Raw genomic sequence first — 18,444 nt, 5'->3', positions numbered from 1 at the left:
TCCTGAGCTCTGATTCTGGGTGTTTCTCCAAGCTGGATGAACATTTTCACTTACTGTGTTAGTTTGCTAGTGCTGCTGTAACAAAGTTCCACAAACTGGGTGGTTTAAATAACAGAAATTTATTGTCGCACAATTCGGAAGCCTAGAAATTCAAAAGCAATGGGTTGGCAGGGTCAGTCCCTGCTGAGGTTGTGACAGAAGGGTCTGTTCCAGGCCTTTCTCCTTCATTGGTAGATGGTCATCTTCATGTTCATATTAGGTTCTTATATGTATGTCTATGTCCAAATTTCCCCTTTTTATAAGGACATCAGTCATATTGGGTTAGGGCCCACCCTAATGATATCGTTTTAACTTGATTACCTCTACAAAGACCCTATTTCCAAATAAGGTCACATCTGAGTGTTAGAGGTTAGGATTTCAACATATGAATTTTCAGGGTCACAGTTCAACCCGTAACACTTGATTGTTCACTTCATGCCACAAATATTTTCTGCTACATGCCAGGCAGTGGTCTAGGCGCTTGGGAACACAAAGATAATTAGGCCTAATCTCTTCCTCTTGATGAGCGAAAAGATAAGAATTAATAAACAGGCATTTTCAATACTGTGCAATAAGTGTTATCATAGATGAGATGAATTGTTATGAGAACACCTTAGTGGTACACCTCAGCCCGACTGATTGAATCAGGGGTGGCATCTCAGAGGAAGCAATGCTTATGCTGGTTTCTTCCCAACAGAATGCAATCGCTGCATTGTCTTTCTCCCTGCTTCCAAACCACACCCTCAGTCACCCAGCCCTGGACTCTGCTACCCAGATAATCTTTTCAAGCACCACTTTGATTAAGATATTTCTCAGTTGAGAAACCTGTAATGACTCTTACTTTGTCAACAGAGTTAAGTCTAAAAAATTCTTTCGCTTGGCTTTTGGGTCGTCCACAGTCAAGTACCAACCCTGGAATCTACCTTTCCTGTGTTGACCTTTCTATTGTTCCCCTCTTTCACTCTGTACATTATCAAAACAGACTAACCAACATTCTGGAAATGCAGCTGGAGATTTTCTATAATTTTGTGAAGGCAAGGTTTTGATTTTGTTTCCTACTATATATCACTGGCACCTAAAGCAGTGCTTGACCTATAACAGATACGTAAGAATATTGGTTGAATAAGCAAATGAAAGAACTTTCCCCTGGAGGTCCCTCTGCTTGTGATGTGCGCCTCTCCCCTGTCCCAGGTGCACACATTTTTGCCTATTGAAATATTATACTCAAGGTTCAGCTCATATGCTCTCCTCCATTATGCATTTCTTCTGGGTCACATGTCCCAGATGTGAACCTTCATTCCGAGAGGCTGTAGTTGTCTGTGTGAACTGTTCACGTGACCCTGCGTTCTGCTTTGCATTTTGGGTATCTGTTTAGGTGTTTATTTTTTCTTCCAAACTGAAGGTTGTTTGAATTCAGGAACCATATTTTAAAAGTATCCTGTTCAGCACTTCCTTGCACAACAACAGATGCTCAAAAAATACTTTTTGTTTGAAGAGAAAATGAACGAGAGGGGTATCTCATTCATTTGAAACAAAGTAGAGAAGAAGGCCTAAGGGATGGAGTATTTGGTCTGGCCCCCTTGCCTGGCCTTGTTTTTCTGAGTTTATACTTCAAAATTAATTCAGCAGATATTTATTGAGCACCTACCCATTTTACTCAAGGAATTGTACTAGGACTTAGATTACAAATAGGAATTAAACTGCCCTTGAGGTACTTGTCACTTCTTCTAACAGAAAAATGAGTCCTATTGGTCCTGGTGGTCTCTTTAGTCTATTAGTCTAGTGGTTCATATATATATAGTGTTATAGTTTCCAGAGGCATCTAATTTGTACAGTTTTTCAGATGCTTTTCTCTTCTCAGATTTATCGAATTTTCTAGAATTCTCCCACATGTTGAGGCTGCCTGAGGGCAGGGCCCTATTTTCATCCTCCTATTCCCTACTGCCTAGCACTGAGTTTACAGCTGCTGGTGATTTGAGCAGGTCCTTTATTTACCCTAAATGTTCTCTGACTCTTCTCTGAGTTGGCCTTGCCTCTCCAATTACAGAATGCTGTCCTGGGACCTGAGATGCGGCAAAGACACTGATTACTCTGCTTAGCCTGGGAAGCCCTCTGTTTTCATAAGAGTAATAGTAAGCACAATAAATAGTGCGTTTAGCATTTTGCTAAAGGTTTTACATGAATTGTATTTCCTAGTGGGGCCTTTTGCTAATATCATTGGTTTCTAGGATGCTTTCATTTCTAACAAGTTGTCATATTAACATGTTGAGGTTGTTAAATGAATATCTAAACTAAAGTCTGTCTGCCTCGTACATACTCATGAGTCAGGATTATGTTTCAGAGCCAAAGCAGGAATGTAATCTGATGTATATAATAATGTATATAATGTGTGTGTGTGCATAAATATATATAAATATAAATATATATGTAATGTAAATCAGTCTGGTGGGTCATGCATATATAGTGTTGTGTTATCCGGAGGCATCGAATTTTAATAGGTCCCTCTTTCAAGGGAAAGTGAAGATGTGAAAATCAAGATGAAATAATAGAATTGTAAGGAAAGGAGGGGGTGGTAAGGATATTTGTTTTGAGGTCCTGCTTGACATGAAAAGTAGAGCTCTTAAACCTGATTGAAGGGCAGATCTGAGTCTATTCATACAGAGAGAGTGTTAATATGTAACTCCTATATCATTGTTATCGGGAGTGGGAAACACCCATTTTACTTAAACATGCTGTATACCAGTGAGAACAACATTAAGTTTGTGGAAGTGGTAATAGCAATTACAAGTGTGAGTCCAACTCTATGCTGTCTGTGTTTATGGACTTATAACATATTATCTGTATCATCAAAGAGGCTGTGGCACAAGGTAATTCCAAATAGCAGACATGTAAAGGTCACTAGAAAGTCTTATATGGTGTTGCAAAACATGCTTAACTTATTAATCATGTTTTGTTTAAACAAACAAAACAATCAAGATTAGTCTATCCTGAACACACATCACCAGGGTGAGCAGAGAGCACTTAGATGGGTGGGTTCCCTGTCAGACCTTCGTTCATATCTGAACTATCACTCCAGAGTAATCACCTAAAGTCACAATTTAAGCAAACATTGTTTCTCAAAGCTAACCTCCCTTTCCTCCTCGTGGGTTAATCAGCCTTCTGCCTTTTTCAGGCTCCTGCTTCCTCCCTGAAGCCATGTGCTTTCCCACACGTGCGGGGTGGGAGTCAGCACAATACCAATTACCCTGTAGAAACCACTGCAGGCCCAATCCTTTTTCAGTGCTTGGTTTAAATATGGGCACTTGATACAATCCTGGGAGGAGGTGTTTTAGGGGCCTCTGGGAGCATTGGGAAAGGTTTTAAACCTCCTAAAAAGAGACACAAAGAAAAGACCCTTTTACTACGCTGGAAGAAGGTGTATGAGAATGTGATATTTTGGAATGACTGTCACCATCTTTTTCCACAAAAATGACAAAACAGAAATTTCAGAAGAAATTTTCCTACCTTTGGACTCCTTTTTCTATGAGATAACACGTCCTCTTACTGCTTAAGCCATTTGAGTTGTGTTCTGTTATTTGCGAATGAAAGCATCATCCCTGATACTATAACATTCCCATTTGAAAAACAGAAAGTTAGGCGTTTAGTATCTTTATTTGATGTTTGAGTTGATCAGTTTTGTTTGCCTAAAAGACAAGGCTTATATTCTAATTTTCTGTAACTTCCTAAGACCTCAGATGTAGCAGTAATTTTCTCTTTTCACAAATGCTTGAGAACGTCAAGCTTATTTCACCCTTGAAATAGTTTAGTGTATGCTGACTCAAAGATCTCCCAGATTTCACATCTGTTGAAATTATTTTGAATCACCAGAGAAATCTTTTCCAATATTGATTGCACCTCCTGGTCCTGCCCTTCTTGACCCAGATACCTTATCATATCCTAGTGACATTCATTTGGAACCCCTTGTCATGAATCATGCCTATTCCTTATATTGTGGGTGTTGTCATGTCAGAGAATGGTTTATGCCGTATTAAGAAGTTCCCAAACCTGGCCCATCATCAGAGTCTCCCCAGACATACTAACTGAATCCAAATCTCTCTCTAGGTAAATTATGACAATCAATCAGGTCTGACAGCCACTTGTATTAGGGCTATAGAAGAGAGGAAATTTGTACTGACCTGATCCCATACATAAAGTAAATGGTTTCAAACCTCCCTTGACAAAGTCAGCATATAAGAACAAAATTTTATTTTGTTATAGCTTAATTTTTAATTTTAATAAAGCTTTCTTTATTCTTTGGGCATGGTAGGAACCTATTTCGGTCAACTCTAAATGTGACCACCCCTCTCTCCATCACCTCTCAGCAAGTTAGAAAAAGCTTATGTATAAGTTAGAAGAAGGGGTCCTTTAGTTTCCATGGCCTCTGTCCACACTGCCATCCCCTGAGATGTCCAGGGTCCTATCAGGTCTTTGACCACTAGTCCATACAGGTCTGTGTTGTTGCTAAGCTACATGATTCCTTCATTTTTTACAGCTCTTCTGCAATACTTCCACATCTATTGAGTGTACTCAGAAGACTTTCTGCTGCCCTTGCACCACGCTGGAGCAAGAGTAACTCTCTATGGATGCCTAAGGCCCCATCAGCCACCTGTTCCCGCTCTACCCAGGCAGCAGAGCCTGACCCCTTCTCCTCTGTTTCCATAATACTACTTGGCACCTCACCAGGGCTTATTGCCCTTTTCTCTGAGATCTGCACTAATTGCTTTCCCTCTGACTTTCTCCCTTCCCTAGCCTGAAGCATGCTCTTCTGTGCTAGGAGGCATGGAAACCTCAGAGGTTTCCTCCTAGATCTCTTGTCTATGCCCTTGAGTTCTTCTGTATGGCTAAGTACCTAAGCTTTTGTAACTCAGAATCTAGGATTAAACTTTCTGGGTTTTTGCCTTCTATGTTGTGTTTCATTCCCAAGGCGATTTGCATTAACCTAGCTGATAAAGGAAATACCAAAGAGAAACACAAGTTCATATATGTATGTGAAGCATTAAAATAACACACAAAATCCTGTATGGTAAGTGTAAGGAACATGACATGTTTTTTGCTTCTGCTGTGTGTGTGTGTGTGTGTATGTATAATTGCAGTACACACATGTATATAGTAATTAATAAAATTGAAAATCCGTACGAAATAATTTTTCACCGAGTCTGTTCATGTTCTAGATTTACTTTCTTTAATTTGCGTTCATAATAAATGACAAAGGGAAAAAGGATTTAGGATAATATGCTGGCAAGTACACTTCCCACATAGTTACCTCAGGCTACTTTACATTTATTCCAGTAATATTGCCATAGCCCTAAACATTTCTGGATTTGTTCCTTTGCAATTCACAAACCATAAGTTGAAAATCTTAGTAAATTATGATAATCCCACCTCCACTTCCCCCATTCCCACCCCCACTTATCAATATGTAGCTCAGCTTGATCCGTTTACCTTCAAAACCACTCTTATGATTAGTTATGAGCTTGATTTTTAGAAGCAGTAGACAAAGATTTTTCTTCCTTAAAGCCAATTAAATGAAATTCTGAAAAACTCTGATGTTGATTTGTAAAGAAAAGCTCAAAAACTGCTTTGAACAACAGTATCACTGAAATAAATATATAATTGCCAAAGTGATTACCCTGAAGCAAACTACTTTTATTTAGATGAAAAAATGTTGGTAGTTTACTTTAAACCAGTGCTTCTCAACTAGGGATGACTTTGCCCCCCAGGGGACATTCACCAATTTCTGGACACCTTTTTGGTTGTCTCAGCTGGGGAAGGGGTGTTCCTGGTGTCTGGTGGGTGGAGGCCAGGGTTCATGCTGAGAATCCTGCACTGCTCAGGGCAGCTCCCCACGACTAAGCATTGTTTGGCCAAAATGTGGAGAAAGATGAGGTTGAAAAACCCTGGTTTAAACAAACAAATGATCCCTTTTAGTCATTGCTCACATTTTAATACACTTAAAAGTTTCTGATCCCCTTCCCCCAGACTTAGGCAGGTCAGCTGTTTTGTTCTTACCCTGCTGCCCTATTTCTATTACAGACCTCCATCCCTCTGCTGGTACCTGCCTTAGCTCATTTCAGTTTATGTGTCCCTGAGCAGCATCTGGGGCTAGCCAGAAGTGTTCTTGCAGCTTTGTCCCTGATGTCTGATTTAAAAAGCAGAGATCAGTGGGGAGCCCAGAACCTCCCAAACATCAAAGAGAAAGGGAAAATCATAGGGCCCTGCTCTGGAGTGATAGGCATGCCCTAGGAAAGCCATACGCTGCCTCTATCCTCCTTTCCCTCAGGGAGAATGTCCCAGCGTAGTTTGCAGGGTTTGGACAAATCTTTTTACATGAGGGTTCACCTGTAAATGGTTGGCCATGGTTTTTGATTTCTGGACTCCTGCCAGGTCCTTCCCACCACAGGCAACCCTAAGGTCATGTCCCCATCTGAGTAAATTCCAGCAAGAAGTCCTCCCAGCTGAGTGCTGCCTTGTGAGTCCTGTTGAGATAGATCTCAAAGTGATCAGATTCCTCAAGCTCACTCTGTCCTGGTGTTAGCATCTATGTGGCTTTGAAGAGTTTCCAGGTAAGCTGTAGGTGTCAGGCACATTTCTCAACTTGACATCTTTAATATAGGTCTAAAGAAGCTAGTCTGGGCAGATTAAGTCCCTTTTTTAAAAAAAATTAATTAGTTTATTTATTTTTGGCTGCATTGGGTCTTCAGTTGCTGCACGCGGGCTTTCTCTAGTTGTGGCAAGCCGGAGCTACTCTTCGTTGCAGTGAGTGGGCTTCTCATTGTGGTGGCTTCTCTTGTTGCGGAGCACAGGCTCTAGGTGCGTGAACTTCAGTAGTTGTGGCTCGCGGGCTCTAGAGCACAGGTTCACTAGTTGTGGCACACGGGCTTAGTTGCTCCGCAGCATGTGGGATCTTCCAGGACCAGGGCTCGAACCCGTTTCTCCTGCATTGGCAGGTGGATTCTTAACCACTGTGCCACCAGGAAAGTCCCTAAGTCCCTTCTTTACCAAGTGGTCCAGTTGCCATGTGATACTGTCCAAAACAAGGAGTGGAATTCATGGGTTAGTTGCAGGTGCTGGTCAATGAAACAGCAGCACCAGTTCCCCGTCAGTGAGCTCCTGTTTACTCTAATCCTGCCACATACATTTGACGCCTTTGGAAATGGGCTGAGCTCTGGCAGGGAGCCTTTTTCTCTTCCCCTGTAGCACCTGCCTCTCTCTTCCACCCATAGTGAAGGTTTGGTAATTTGTCTACTGTTTTTGAGTTTTAAGTCTCTGCTTCACATTCATGGAGCCCTGACTATTCTGGCATCTCCAGATCTGAAATTTTATGTCATTGAGTATTTAAAATCAGTTATTAAGGTCCTAGTTCTGCTGTCAGCTAGAAGATATCTCTGTACCTTCACCACAGAATAAGTTTCTCCCCATATCTATGTACCATTGCCTAGCAATCAAGGGTCCCTGTTGAGGGGGGAGGTCTGGGTTGGGACTGGGGAGATATGCCTGGCTCTAGCCCGGGGGTAGCACTGTATTTATAGGACAACTCAGGTTGCCCCCAATTCATTTGTCAACAGTTTTCTAATCTAGTCCCTATAATGTAATATTGGCGTCCAGTCCATCACTGTCCGGGCTTATAAGGAAATTCTCAGCAGTTTGTTTAGTTCCAACAAGCTAAATGGATCAGGTTTCTTTTCATGCCCCATCCGTACACAATCATGCAGGCTCCTTCTCTTCTGGTGGGCCCACAAGGGTTAAGGACTGTTGGATGGCAGGTTATTTACGAGGAAAGGATCCGTGACAGAGTTCCACTCCAGTAAGCTTGAGACAACAGATCCCTTTCCTGCCTCTCCAGTCCGCCCTTTCACCTGCTTGAAGGGCATCTACTTCTGTCTCTCCCTCCCCTCTCTCCCCGCCCCCCCCCAATGTGAGTTATTCCTCTGACAACCTTCTCCCTCTTCCTCCATCTCAGTCTTGTATAGTCTTTTGGATTAGAAAAGCCAGCTCTCTTTGCTGCCTGTGAATATTACTGAACTGCATTAGACTGTGGTTTCTTTGAGGCTTCGTGCTTTAGTGAGGGCTGGCGAGAGGAAAATGGCCTATGTGGAATGAATGGGGGGAAGAGAGGAGGCAGGGCTTGCACAGAAAACAGTTTAATACTTTGAAAGGTAAGCCCACCATATGCCCTATAAAGTAGAATCTTTCACTCTGATTCTGAATAATTTAAACAGCATTATTTTGGTAGTTTAATTATGAGAATAATGGCTCGAGGTCTGTTACATCAGCAGTTAAGGTGAGCTGCAAAGTAGCTTTTATCGTGGTCTAAAGCACTCCTACCAAAACCACTGGAAAACATCAAGGGAAGAATCATTTATAATTTGTGACATATCAGCTCTTATAATGAAAGTAGTAGACTTTTCTCTAGATTTGTGCCATATACTGCCATTCAACTGAGTTTGGCTGGATGTTTTCCATTTAAATTGGTACAACTTATCTCTACAAATGATAATGTCTGACTCTGATTGAATATTCATTCTTTATCAGATTCTGTGCTCTAAACTTTAGACATATATGTTATCTCATAGAGTCTTCCAAACAACTCTGTGAGTTTCTTTTATCTTGGTAGGTTGTAGAATTGCCATTTTACAGATAAGGAAATTGAACTTTAATTTTGCCCAGGGTCACACAGCTCGTCAGTGGTGGGATTCAAACCAAGGTCTTTGCGATCCCAGAGCTTCTGCTCCTACCCGCATATCACACCTTCACTACAGAAATCATCCACAGGAAAACCAGAATCCAGGCTGACTCTGGCAAGTTCCTGGCATCACCGTAGCTAATTTGAGTCTGAACTCAGCTTGAGGACACTGGATGTATCAGATCAGAGGCCATGCTGAGATACCACCCTGGACTGGGAGAGGTCCTCTGGAGTGGACAGATCCTTGAGGCATTAAGATTAAAATCCCTCTTTTGTGTTTATGTGCAAGTGTGTATGGGTGTTCAAGCAACTATGTCCCAGCAAAAGTGCAGCTGATTCCATTCTTTTTTGTTTGTTTATTTAAAATACTTTAACTCTTTATTTTTGTATAGGTAATATAGTCACATGAGTCAAGACCCAAACAGTATAAGGTCTTCCTTCCATCCTTTCGGCCCAGTTTGTACCCCGATCCCTTCCCCATGGATATCTTTTCAGAGTTCCTTGTATGATAATATATATAAATGGAAATTTATATTCTTATTCCTTTCTACCTTTTCTGTATAAAAGGTAGTCATTTAAAAATTCTGTCCTGGGCTTCCCTGGTGGCTCAGTGGTTAAGAATCCACCTGCCAATTCAGGGGACACAGGTTCGAGCCCTGGTCCAGGAAGATCCCACATGCTGCGGAGCAACTAAGCCTGTGTGCCACAACTACTGAGCCTGCACTCTAGAGCCCGCAAGCCACAACTACTGAAGCCTGCGCACCTAGAGCCCGTGCTCTGCAACAAGAGAAGCCACTGCAATGAGAAGCCTGCGCACTGCAATGAAGAGTAGCCCCCGCTCGCCGCAACTAGAGAAATCCTGTGGGCAGCAACGAAGACCCAACACAGCCAAAATTAATTAATAAATAAAATAAATTTATATATATATATAAAAATTCTGTCCCTTCCTTTGCTTTTTTCACATAGACATTTATCTTGGATATTTTTCCATGTTAGCACACAGAAAGCTTCCTCATTCTTATTTACAATGGCATGGTATTTCCTGGTGTTAGACATATCATCATTAACCAATCAGTCCATTTTTAATAGACATTTGGCTTGTTTCCAGTCTTTTGCTCTTACTGACTGATGCAATGATTAAGCTTGAATATATGTCATTGAGCATATGTGCATATATCTCTATAGGAGAAGTTTCTAGAAATAGGATTGCTGGCTTAAAAATATGCGTTTATAATTTTTTTACTGATAATGCCAAATTGCACCAAGGGTTATACTAATTTGCACTCCCACCAACAAGGTATGAGTTTCCCACAGTCCTTCCAACAGAGTGAACACATTTTTGGATTTTGGCCCATCTGATTGATAAAAATTTTTGGACTTTAGTCCATCCAATGCAATAAAATATTGTAGATTTCTTTTTTTAAAACTTTTTAAAAAATTAATTAATTAATTAATTGTAATTTTGGCTGCATTGAGTCTGTTGCTGCACGCAGGTTTTCTCTAGTTGTGGCGAGCGGGGGCTACTCTTTGTTGTGGTGCCCGGGCTTCTCATTGCGGTGGCTTCTCCTGTTGCAGAGCATGGGCTCTAGGCACATAGGCTTCAGTAGTTGCAGCACGCAGGCTCAGTAGTTGTGGCTCACGGGCTGTAGAGCGCAGGCTCAGTAGTTGTGGCGCATGGGCCCAGGGCTCGAACCCGTGTCCCCTGCATTGGCAGGTGGATTCTCAACCACTGCGCCACCAGGGAAGCCCCGTATATTTCTTACTATGGTTAAAGTTAAGCAACTTTTCGTATGTTTAAGAGCCATTTGTATTTCCTTTTCTGTGAAATTTGCCCATTTTTTTCTTGGCTTATAGGTCTTTTTCTCATCAGTTTCTAGGAACTCTTAATATATGGGGGAGAGTAGCACTTGTCTGTATTTTAAATTGAACATATATATTTTTTTCTGTTTGTCATTTGGTTTTTTTCCTTTCTTCTTCTTGATTTTCATATGGTTAAATTTGTTAGTCTTCTCTTATGTCTTATGGATTTTAAGTCAAAGTTAAAAAAGAGTTTTTCTACTCCAAGGTTATAAAAGTGTTCTCCCTGTTGTCATCTAGTACTTTCATGGTTCTTTGAAATTTTTACTTAAATCTTTGATATATTGGAGTTTATCTTGGTTTTTAGTATAATTTTTGGATCCAACTTGTTTTTTGCAGTTGACTATCTAGTTGTACAATACCATTTACTCAGTAATTGCTGGTAATTCAGTGCCTACTGGTTTGAGTTGTCACCTTTATCATATACGATATGTCTTTAAAAAATACATATATACTTTATATATGTATATTCTAAAATGTCTTTATCTTAGAATGCTAGAATAAAGTCTGAATATTTCTGTTGCAGACCTAGAGGGTTTATTTTTTATTGTGGTAAAATATACATAATGTAAAATTTAACATTTTAACCATTTTTAAGTGTAAAGTTCAATGGCATTAAGTATATTTGCATTTTTGTGCAACCGTCACCACCAGCTATCTCTAGAACTTTTCATCTTCCCACCATATGACTTGAAATCAAACCTACTATTCATTTTATGATGCACCATTCCTTTGTAAGGTGTGTGCTGTTTTCAGAGATGTTAAAATTTGGGAAAGTGTACATCTTAGAATTTATGAAATATGGTATTAAAATCCCCAAAGTTTTTGGTGTGTTTCTGGATGTTCTGTTCTATTCCATTGGTTTGCCTCTTCATGTGCTAGTGTCACACTGTTTTAATTACTGAATATTTAGAATATCTTTTAATACATGATAGAGCTAGTTTTCCCTCATTGGCCTTCTTTTTCAAAAGACTTCTTTTTCCAGCTGTTTTTGTCATCAGTCCAGATAAACTAGGCAACTTCTCTTTGGCTCTTGTAGATCTTTTCCTCCCTCTCTCTACCTCTCCAATTAAATTATAAACACTTGAATATAGAAGATCTTCTTACGCCTGAAGGTCAGCTAGAAGTCTGGATCAGGTCTTCCCTGGTGGCGCAGTGGTTGAGAGTCCGCCTGCCGATGCAGGGGACGCGGGCCCGTGCCCCGGTCCGGGAAGATCCCACATGCCGCTGAGCAGCTGGGCCTGTGAGCCGTGGTCGCTGAGCCTGCGCGTTCGGAGCCTGTGCTCCGCAACGGGAGAGGACGCAACAGTGAGAGGTCCGCGTACCGCAAAAAAAAAAAAAAAAAAAAAAAAGTCTGGATCAGAGTATCTTTTCTGAAAGTTTGTCATCTTGACTTTCTTCTGGGTTTTTACTTCAACATTGCCATGGGAGGTACAGCCCATTCCTGACCTATACTGTTTCCGTAAAGGGAGATAGATGCTCCTATGACAGTTCTTAGAATCACTTACTCCTTTTGCATCTCGTACATAGAACATCAGCTTTTTGAGTGAATTAAGCATTGTCCTTATGATGAAAAGTCTTAAATGTTTGCAACTGCATCAAGGTTTAATGTGGTTCACTAATGCATTTACCCTCAGTAAGTTTGTTGTTTTGCCAGTTATTCCTATTAAATTTTTAACATTATTAATATTGTATTAGTAGAAACTTGGCTTTATTTGCATCCATAGATCATAAACACATCTCTTTTTTGTTTTACTGAAGAACCCATTGTAAGGGCGAGTAAATCCTGTGGAAAATGGCCTTCAGTGATCTTACATCGAGGACCGTGCGTCTTTATGGTAATTGGATCAAAGATGCTGGTAAGTAACCAAATTTCTTAACTATGGCTCATCCTTCTTTTTCCTGTCAGATTCCCATATTTAATAGGATTTCATTGAAACAGAACGAGAGACTTTGCAACTTAACACTCCCTCACTGACACCCCACATATTGATTTTTATTACTAGTTAATAAAGTGTCAAAGATTTCACTGAAGATATGTACAAAGATAGAGGTACGCAGATGATGTTCATTACGATGTTTATAATAGTGAAGATAGCTTTAATCTCCAAGGAAGGGAACTGGTTAATAAATGATGGTACATTCCAACTCAGCCATTAGAAGTGATTTCGGAGGCACAGGGCTCTTAGGCTTGATTCTGCCCTAATGCTCCTAAGGGAAATAACAGTTACTGCCAACAATGGCTCTGTCCAGGATGACTCTTGAGTGGGAAGGGCCGCAGCCCCCAGGGGCGTATCAGAAAGGATGGGGAGCGTTTCCTAGGGTAACCCCTGAGTAATTCTAGAAGGACCAGAGTAATTCTCCCCTTGCCCATTAGAAAAGTAAAAATCAATGTTGTTGAAGAACATTTAATGCCATAGGAAGAAGTTTAAAATACATTAAATGAAAGCAGCTTATAAAACACCACATGTATTTTTTTTTGTGAGGGTTAGCAGTTATCTCTGTGTGGTAGGATTATGGGTAATTTCTATTTCCTTATCTATGTCTGTCTAGATGTTTTTAAACCACACAAATGTATGTTGCTTTTATAACTACTACGAAATGTGTTAATAATATAACAAAGGTAATTTTTTTTTTTAAATAGACAGGAATCAGCACATTTTAGAGCTGAGATGGACTTAGGTATCATGAAAGCTACCTCCTCATTTTAGAGTTGGAGGAACTGAGGCCCAGAGATGTGACCTTCCCAACGTCATGGTCAGTTGTTAGCAGAAAAGATTAGAACCTATGTTTCCTGATTAGGATTAGTATTCTGACATTTCACATTTGAATTACTTTCCACATATTCACCACCATCACCACTTCAGATTAGTTCTTACCCATCAATTAGAAATCACATGTTCACCAAATCCAGGGGGAAAAGTGTCACCTCTTGATACCTACCACAATTGAAATTATATTCCAATTTACACTGATTTCAGGAAAGATACACTGTTTCATGATTGCTGTCTTTCTCAGTAGACTACTGAAGACTAACCTTATTTCACTGAAAAAGGTCCTAACAGTTTTGCCCCTGAAGAATGCCAAGGACCTGAAAGAGATCCCATAAATAAAGAAGCTTCACTCTGGTGAATGGAGAGTTAAGGGAATTTTTATATTTTCTCATTTTTTTCCTTAGTTTTTCAACTTATTATGGTGCAGAGAATTGTAGGTTTCTTTAGGGGTCATCTTTCTCTGAAGGTTTACAGTAGTTCTCATAAATTCAGTAATTTAAAAACTAATTTTTTTGTTTTGTTCTAATGGTTTTTATTTTTATTTAATTTATTTTAAAAAATATGAATATTTTAATTTCTTTTCAAAGTAGAGGTGTAACTTGCTACCTCAACTCTCACAATTTAACCTTGAAAACCAAGTAGATTTGGGTACTTTTTTTTTTTTTTTCTTTTGGGTACATTTTTTAAAATAGACCTGTTTGGAAGAATAGATCCCTTACTATCCAACTCTTGCTATTAACTATCCCAATTGCAGGAACCCAAGAGATTCGGGTAATCCATATCCTAACTCAGACGATGATGAGTATCTATATAGTGCTAGAAGGATAAAATGTTTTAAGATGAACTACTTCTGAATTCCACTTCCACTTTTATTCATGGGTCAACACTTTATTTTTATTAGGAATACTTACATTGGAAAGCCCAGCAATATTAGGTCAGAAAAAGGAACGACAAAGGGGTGGAGGTGGTTAGGGAGAGGCAAGGAGAACCCTGGAAGCAGTGTTGCAAACAGTGCAGGGAGGAGGAGAGAAAGAGGCAGGTGATGGTACCTATCTGAAGCTAAGCTAATTTAAAGTCTTGAGAGAAGAGGAAGGGTAGGGGTGTGTAGTGAGAAGACCTAGATTTAAGTTCTGACACTACTGTGAACCAGCTAGGTGATCTTGAACAAAGTATTTATTGTCTGTGGGTTTCAGTTTCTTTGTTAGCAAAACAGAGATGAGAATGGTATCCACCAGCTACCAGACAATACGCATGAAAATGCTCTGTTGTTTGGGAAATACCCCTACACAACCGGTGGTGGTGGTTGATGACTGATAGAGCATTTCCATCTTCAAACACTTTTAATATAGCATATCATTTTTTTAAAAAGTTTCTCCACATTTTCTTTTCCTGTCAAAATCCAGAAGGGTTAAAATGTTTTGTGTTGAGATTTATAACTTTATGAGAACACTATCGCGTGTAACTGGAGAGGTTTTTTTGCTTCTGCTTAGTGTGGTATCGATCTCTGAGAGCCATTAGGAATCATTTCTGGCCATCTTAGTCCAGTTTTACTTTGCCTACCCTCTGAAGGTCTGAGCCCATGATCAAGTGCCAAGAATTTCAAGCGTATTCTTGGCTTTGGCCCTAATCCTGAGTAGACTTTGGAAAACTTAATGATATTCATTGGTTTTCTGATTGCTAGAGAAGTGGGGGTCATGCATAGTTATTTCATGTGGAAAATTCCACAGCTACAGAATTTAAAAACAGTTTAATTAATACTTAAGCCATAAGAGGGTTTATTGTGATTCTTAGATATGAGATGTCAAACCTTGAAACAGTGCTGTAACATTTTTGTGTGTGTGTGTGTGGTACACAGGCCTCTCAGTGTTGTGGCCTCTCCCATGGCGGAGCACAGGCTCCGGATGCGCAGGCTCAGCAGCCATAGCTCACGGGCCCAGCCGCTCCGCGGCATGTGGGATCTTCCCGGACCGGGGCACGAACCCGTGTCTCCTGCATCGGCAGGTGGACTCTCAACCACTGCGCCACCAGGGAAGCCCTATAACATTTTTAATGTTTGAAAAGCAACTTTCCTTGCATTTGGATAATAATGATGATGACTTTTCAGACATAGTTGTGATTTTTTTGCAAGAAGACAATGTCTGAGTAAGATTTGCTGCCACTCTGAACCTTTAGTACTTCACAAAGTATGAGAGGTACATGTTTGCTTTTCCTTCCAGCTTCTTCATCTTATTGGTGCTTATACCTTTAAAAGGGTGTACTCTTTGAGCTAGTACATGCTACTTAAGAAGTGAACACACTCTTAAAAGTAGTTGGTGGAAAAGTTCATTAATATTCTATGTATGTGGCCCTTGTACTCTCTCCTGTACTCTCTTTAGAACGCTCTTAGAAAAGCATTATTGGGCTAGTAATAAGTCAGAACTCTGGTAATCACTGGGTCATGGGCTCTCAGACAGCCTGCCCTCCCATCCTCTGCCTTTATCTTGGTTCTGCTCGTAACACTTAAGCCCAACTCCGATGCTAAATACAAGGTACATGAAACTCTCCCTCCCTCTCTAGGGAAAGCAGAGCTCACTTGACCCCTGATCCTTTTGTAATTTGTGGGATCACAGACTGAGGCAGAATTAACTTTAAACATTGTTGAGCAGCCCCCTCTACAACCCCCTTATGGAGTCACCAGCCACACCTGGCTTGTAGACGTCTCATCACCGGGAACCTCCTGCCTCACATAGAAGTGGGCTCCCTATTCAGAAAGGTATCACTGTTGCCAAGAGAGAAGGCAGGAACAGTGAGCAGTCATCAAAGTTGTGGACATATTAGGACTTTGAATTTTATTCGCTCAGCAGGGAGAGCTAATTTAAGCAGAGGAATAATCTGAGCAAAGCTTTACTTCTAGAAAGTGAATTTGGCAGTTGTATAGAGACAAGACATAGCAGATTGGGTCAGGAGGCAGGGAAATCACATAAAAGATTATTGCAGAGCACCTAGTGAGGAGTACTGAGGACCTCAGTGTAGGTGAAGGAAGCACTGAAGCCCTGGTTTATAACGTTGATGGTTCATCACGGTCACCTTGGCAGCTTTTTTCAACATACAGATGCCTGGGACCCATGCCGAGTCTTTTTTTTTTTTTTTTTTTTTTTGCTATCTGGTTTATAAATATTCCAGAGGTGATTCTGCTGTGCTGACAAAACTGAGATCTGCTGAAATAATAGTAGCCGTGCTTACTGAGCAATTTGAGGTTGTGCCAAGCTCTTTACTCAAAATAACTCACTAAATCCTCTCTGAGCTACCTGCTGTTTTATGCCCAATTCACAGATGAGGAAACTAAGCACAGAGAAGTTAAGTCGGTGGCCTCAGGTCACATAACAAGTCAGTTATGTGAGAGCCAGGATCAGAGCGCAGACTGAAATAGGATGAAAAAGCTTGGTGTTTTGTTCTGTTATTTGCTTTGAAAATAATATGAAATTAAATTAGCTAGCTTTTCCTAAAAGATAAGATTTTTTTAAAAATCTGTAGAACTGGAAAGTCACACTCAGGATTCTTAAAAAAAGGTGTGTGCTTAAAATGTTAAATTACAGGAAAAATGATTTATTTAAATCATTTTTAAATAAAATGAGCCAGCCCAGCATGCATTTCCTGGCTTTTTGTTTCTCCTACTGCTACCAGCAGAAGAACAGAAATATGATGTCATTTGATACCCACGTACCACCCCTTCCCCCCTCCCCTGCCACCACTGAGCTAATGAAAGAGTACAATAAAATATTTCTGATTCAGGAATTCCTTTGCTGACGAAAACAAAAGCCCAAAAAACTAGTTTTCCATCATGCCCGTGATGTCCATTAATAACAGAAACATTTAAAATTCCTTATAAAGAAAAAGAAAAAAATAAAAATCACCCATATTGTCCCCATCTGAAGGTGATAATGTTAACATTCTTCCAGAAGCCTTCTTTTAGTATTGGTTTTAAGTCTTTATTTCATTGGAGATAAAAACTTGACCTATTAATATGGTTTATGATGTTCATATATTTAAGGTTTGGATTACCAACTGATGGAAAAAATCCGTCATTTATAAATTTATTTTGGCAAAGGGCTATCTTTCCTAAACGGTGCTCCACAGAATGTTAGTTCCACAAGGTGTTAAATAGTATTCTACAAAAAAACAGGGCTACATGGCCAAGTAAGTTTGGGGAATGCTGCATACCACCATTCTCATCTTGGCAATTCACAACAAACATGAAGCACTAAGAAATCATGCAGAAAGGCACTTGTTTGTTTAACCTAGCATTTCTAGTAGCCTTTCCCCACTTTTTGTGGAAAGACTTTAAATAGCTTTCTTATATTGCATAGTTTGGGACATGCTTGGATAGGATACAAGGTAAGGCACAAACTATTTTTCTCCCAGGTAGTCAGTTTTCCTATTTACTGAATCGTCTCTCCCTTCTTGCTTGCTTATGAGGCTTTCTTTATCATACATTAAATTCCTAAATATCTTGGGGTCCCTCCTAGAGCTGACTTTTGGCTTATGTATTATTTCGAGATAGGGCATCTGTCAGTATTTTTGAGGGAAGCACATTTGAGTATAGAATAAATCACCTTTAATAGCTACAGCCATGCCCTGGTATATCTGAGTATCAAATGTGAACTTTCCAGCAATAAAATTGAGGCCAAGTGAGTCATCAGGTGTGGAGTCTATTGAAGAAATTTTTGCATTGGGTAGGAAGTCAGACTTGAAGGGATATGCAACGTTTTTTTGGTAATTGGCCACATCATTAGCAGTTTCAGTGGGCAAGGGCTGTATTCCCCCCACCCTTTTTCCCAATTAACAAGAATGATGGTACTTAGCAACCTAAGGTTAGTCAAGACTCAATTTTGAGTCAGATGTATTTGGAAACTTGTCCATACATATTTTCCTTTACAATATTCTGGCTTCATGAGGCAATTTAGTAAAATTATACCCGAACTACTTAAGATTATAGAATTAATCACATTTCATCTATGAGTTGCAAGTTTTAATTGATCTAATTCTCATGGCCTGGAACTAGCAGGGACCACG

General features: G+C 40.1%; 1 protein-coding gene across 3 annotated transcripts in view; it reads left to right on the top strand.

Moving 5' to 3' along the window:
• ELOVL7 (ELOVL fatty acid elongase 7) overlaps window positions 1–18,444 on the top strand; it is a 72,330-nt gene that overhangs the window by 35,737 nt on the left and 18,149 nt on the right. For 2 of the 3 annotated variants that reach the window (XM_060142979.1, XM_060142981.1), the window contains one exon: window positions 12,380–12,477. In XM_060142979.1, the coding sequence (XP_059998962.1) occupies window positions 12,414–12,477 (64 nt within the window). In that variant the 5' untranslated portion in view covers window positions 12,380–12,413. Of the gene's footprint in view, window positions 1–12,345; window positions 12,478–18,444 lie in introns of all 3 variants that reach the window. The other variant, XM_060142980.1, reaches the window with a different exon arrangement.

Source organism: Lagenorhynchus albirostris, chromosome 3, assembly GCF_949774975.1.
Source record: "Lagenorhynchus albirostris chromosome 3, mLagAlb1.1, whole genome shotgun sequence".
NCBI lineage: Eukaryota > Metazoa > Chordata > Mammalia > Artiodactyla > Delphinidae > Lagenorhynchus > Lagenorhynchus albirostris.
Note: the sequence above shows the minus strand (reverse complement) of the source record. Positions and strands in the feature narration are given on the sequence as shown.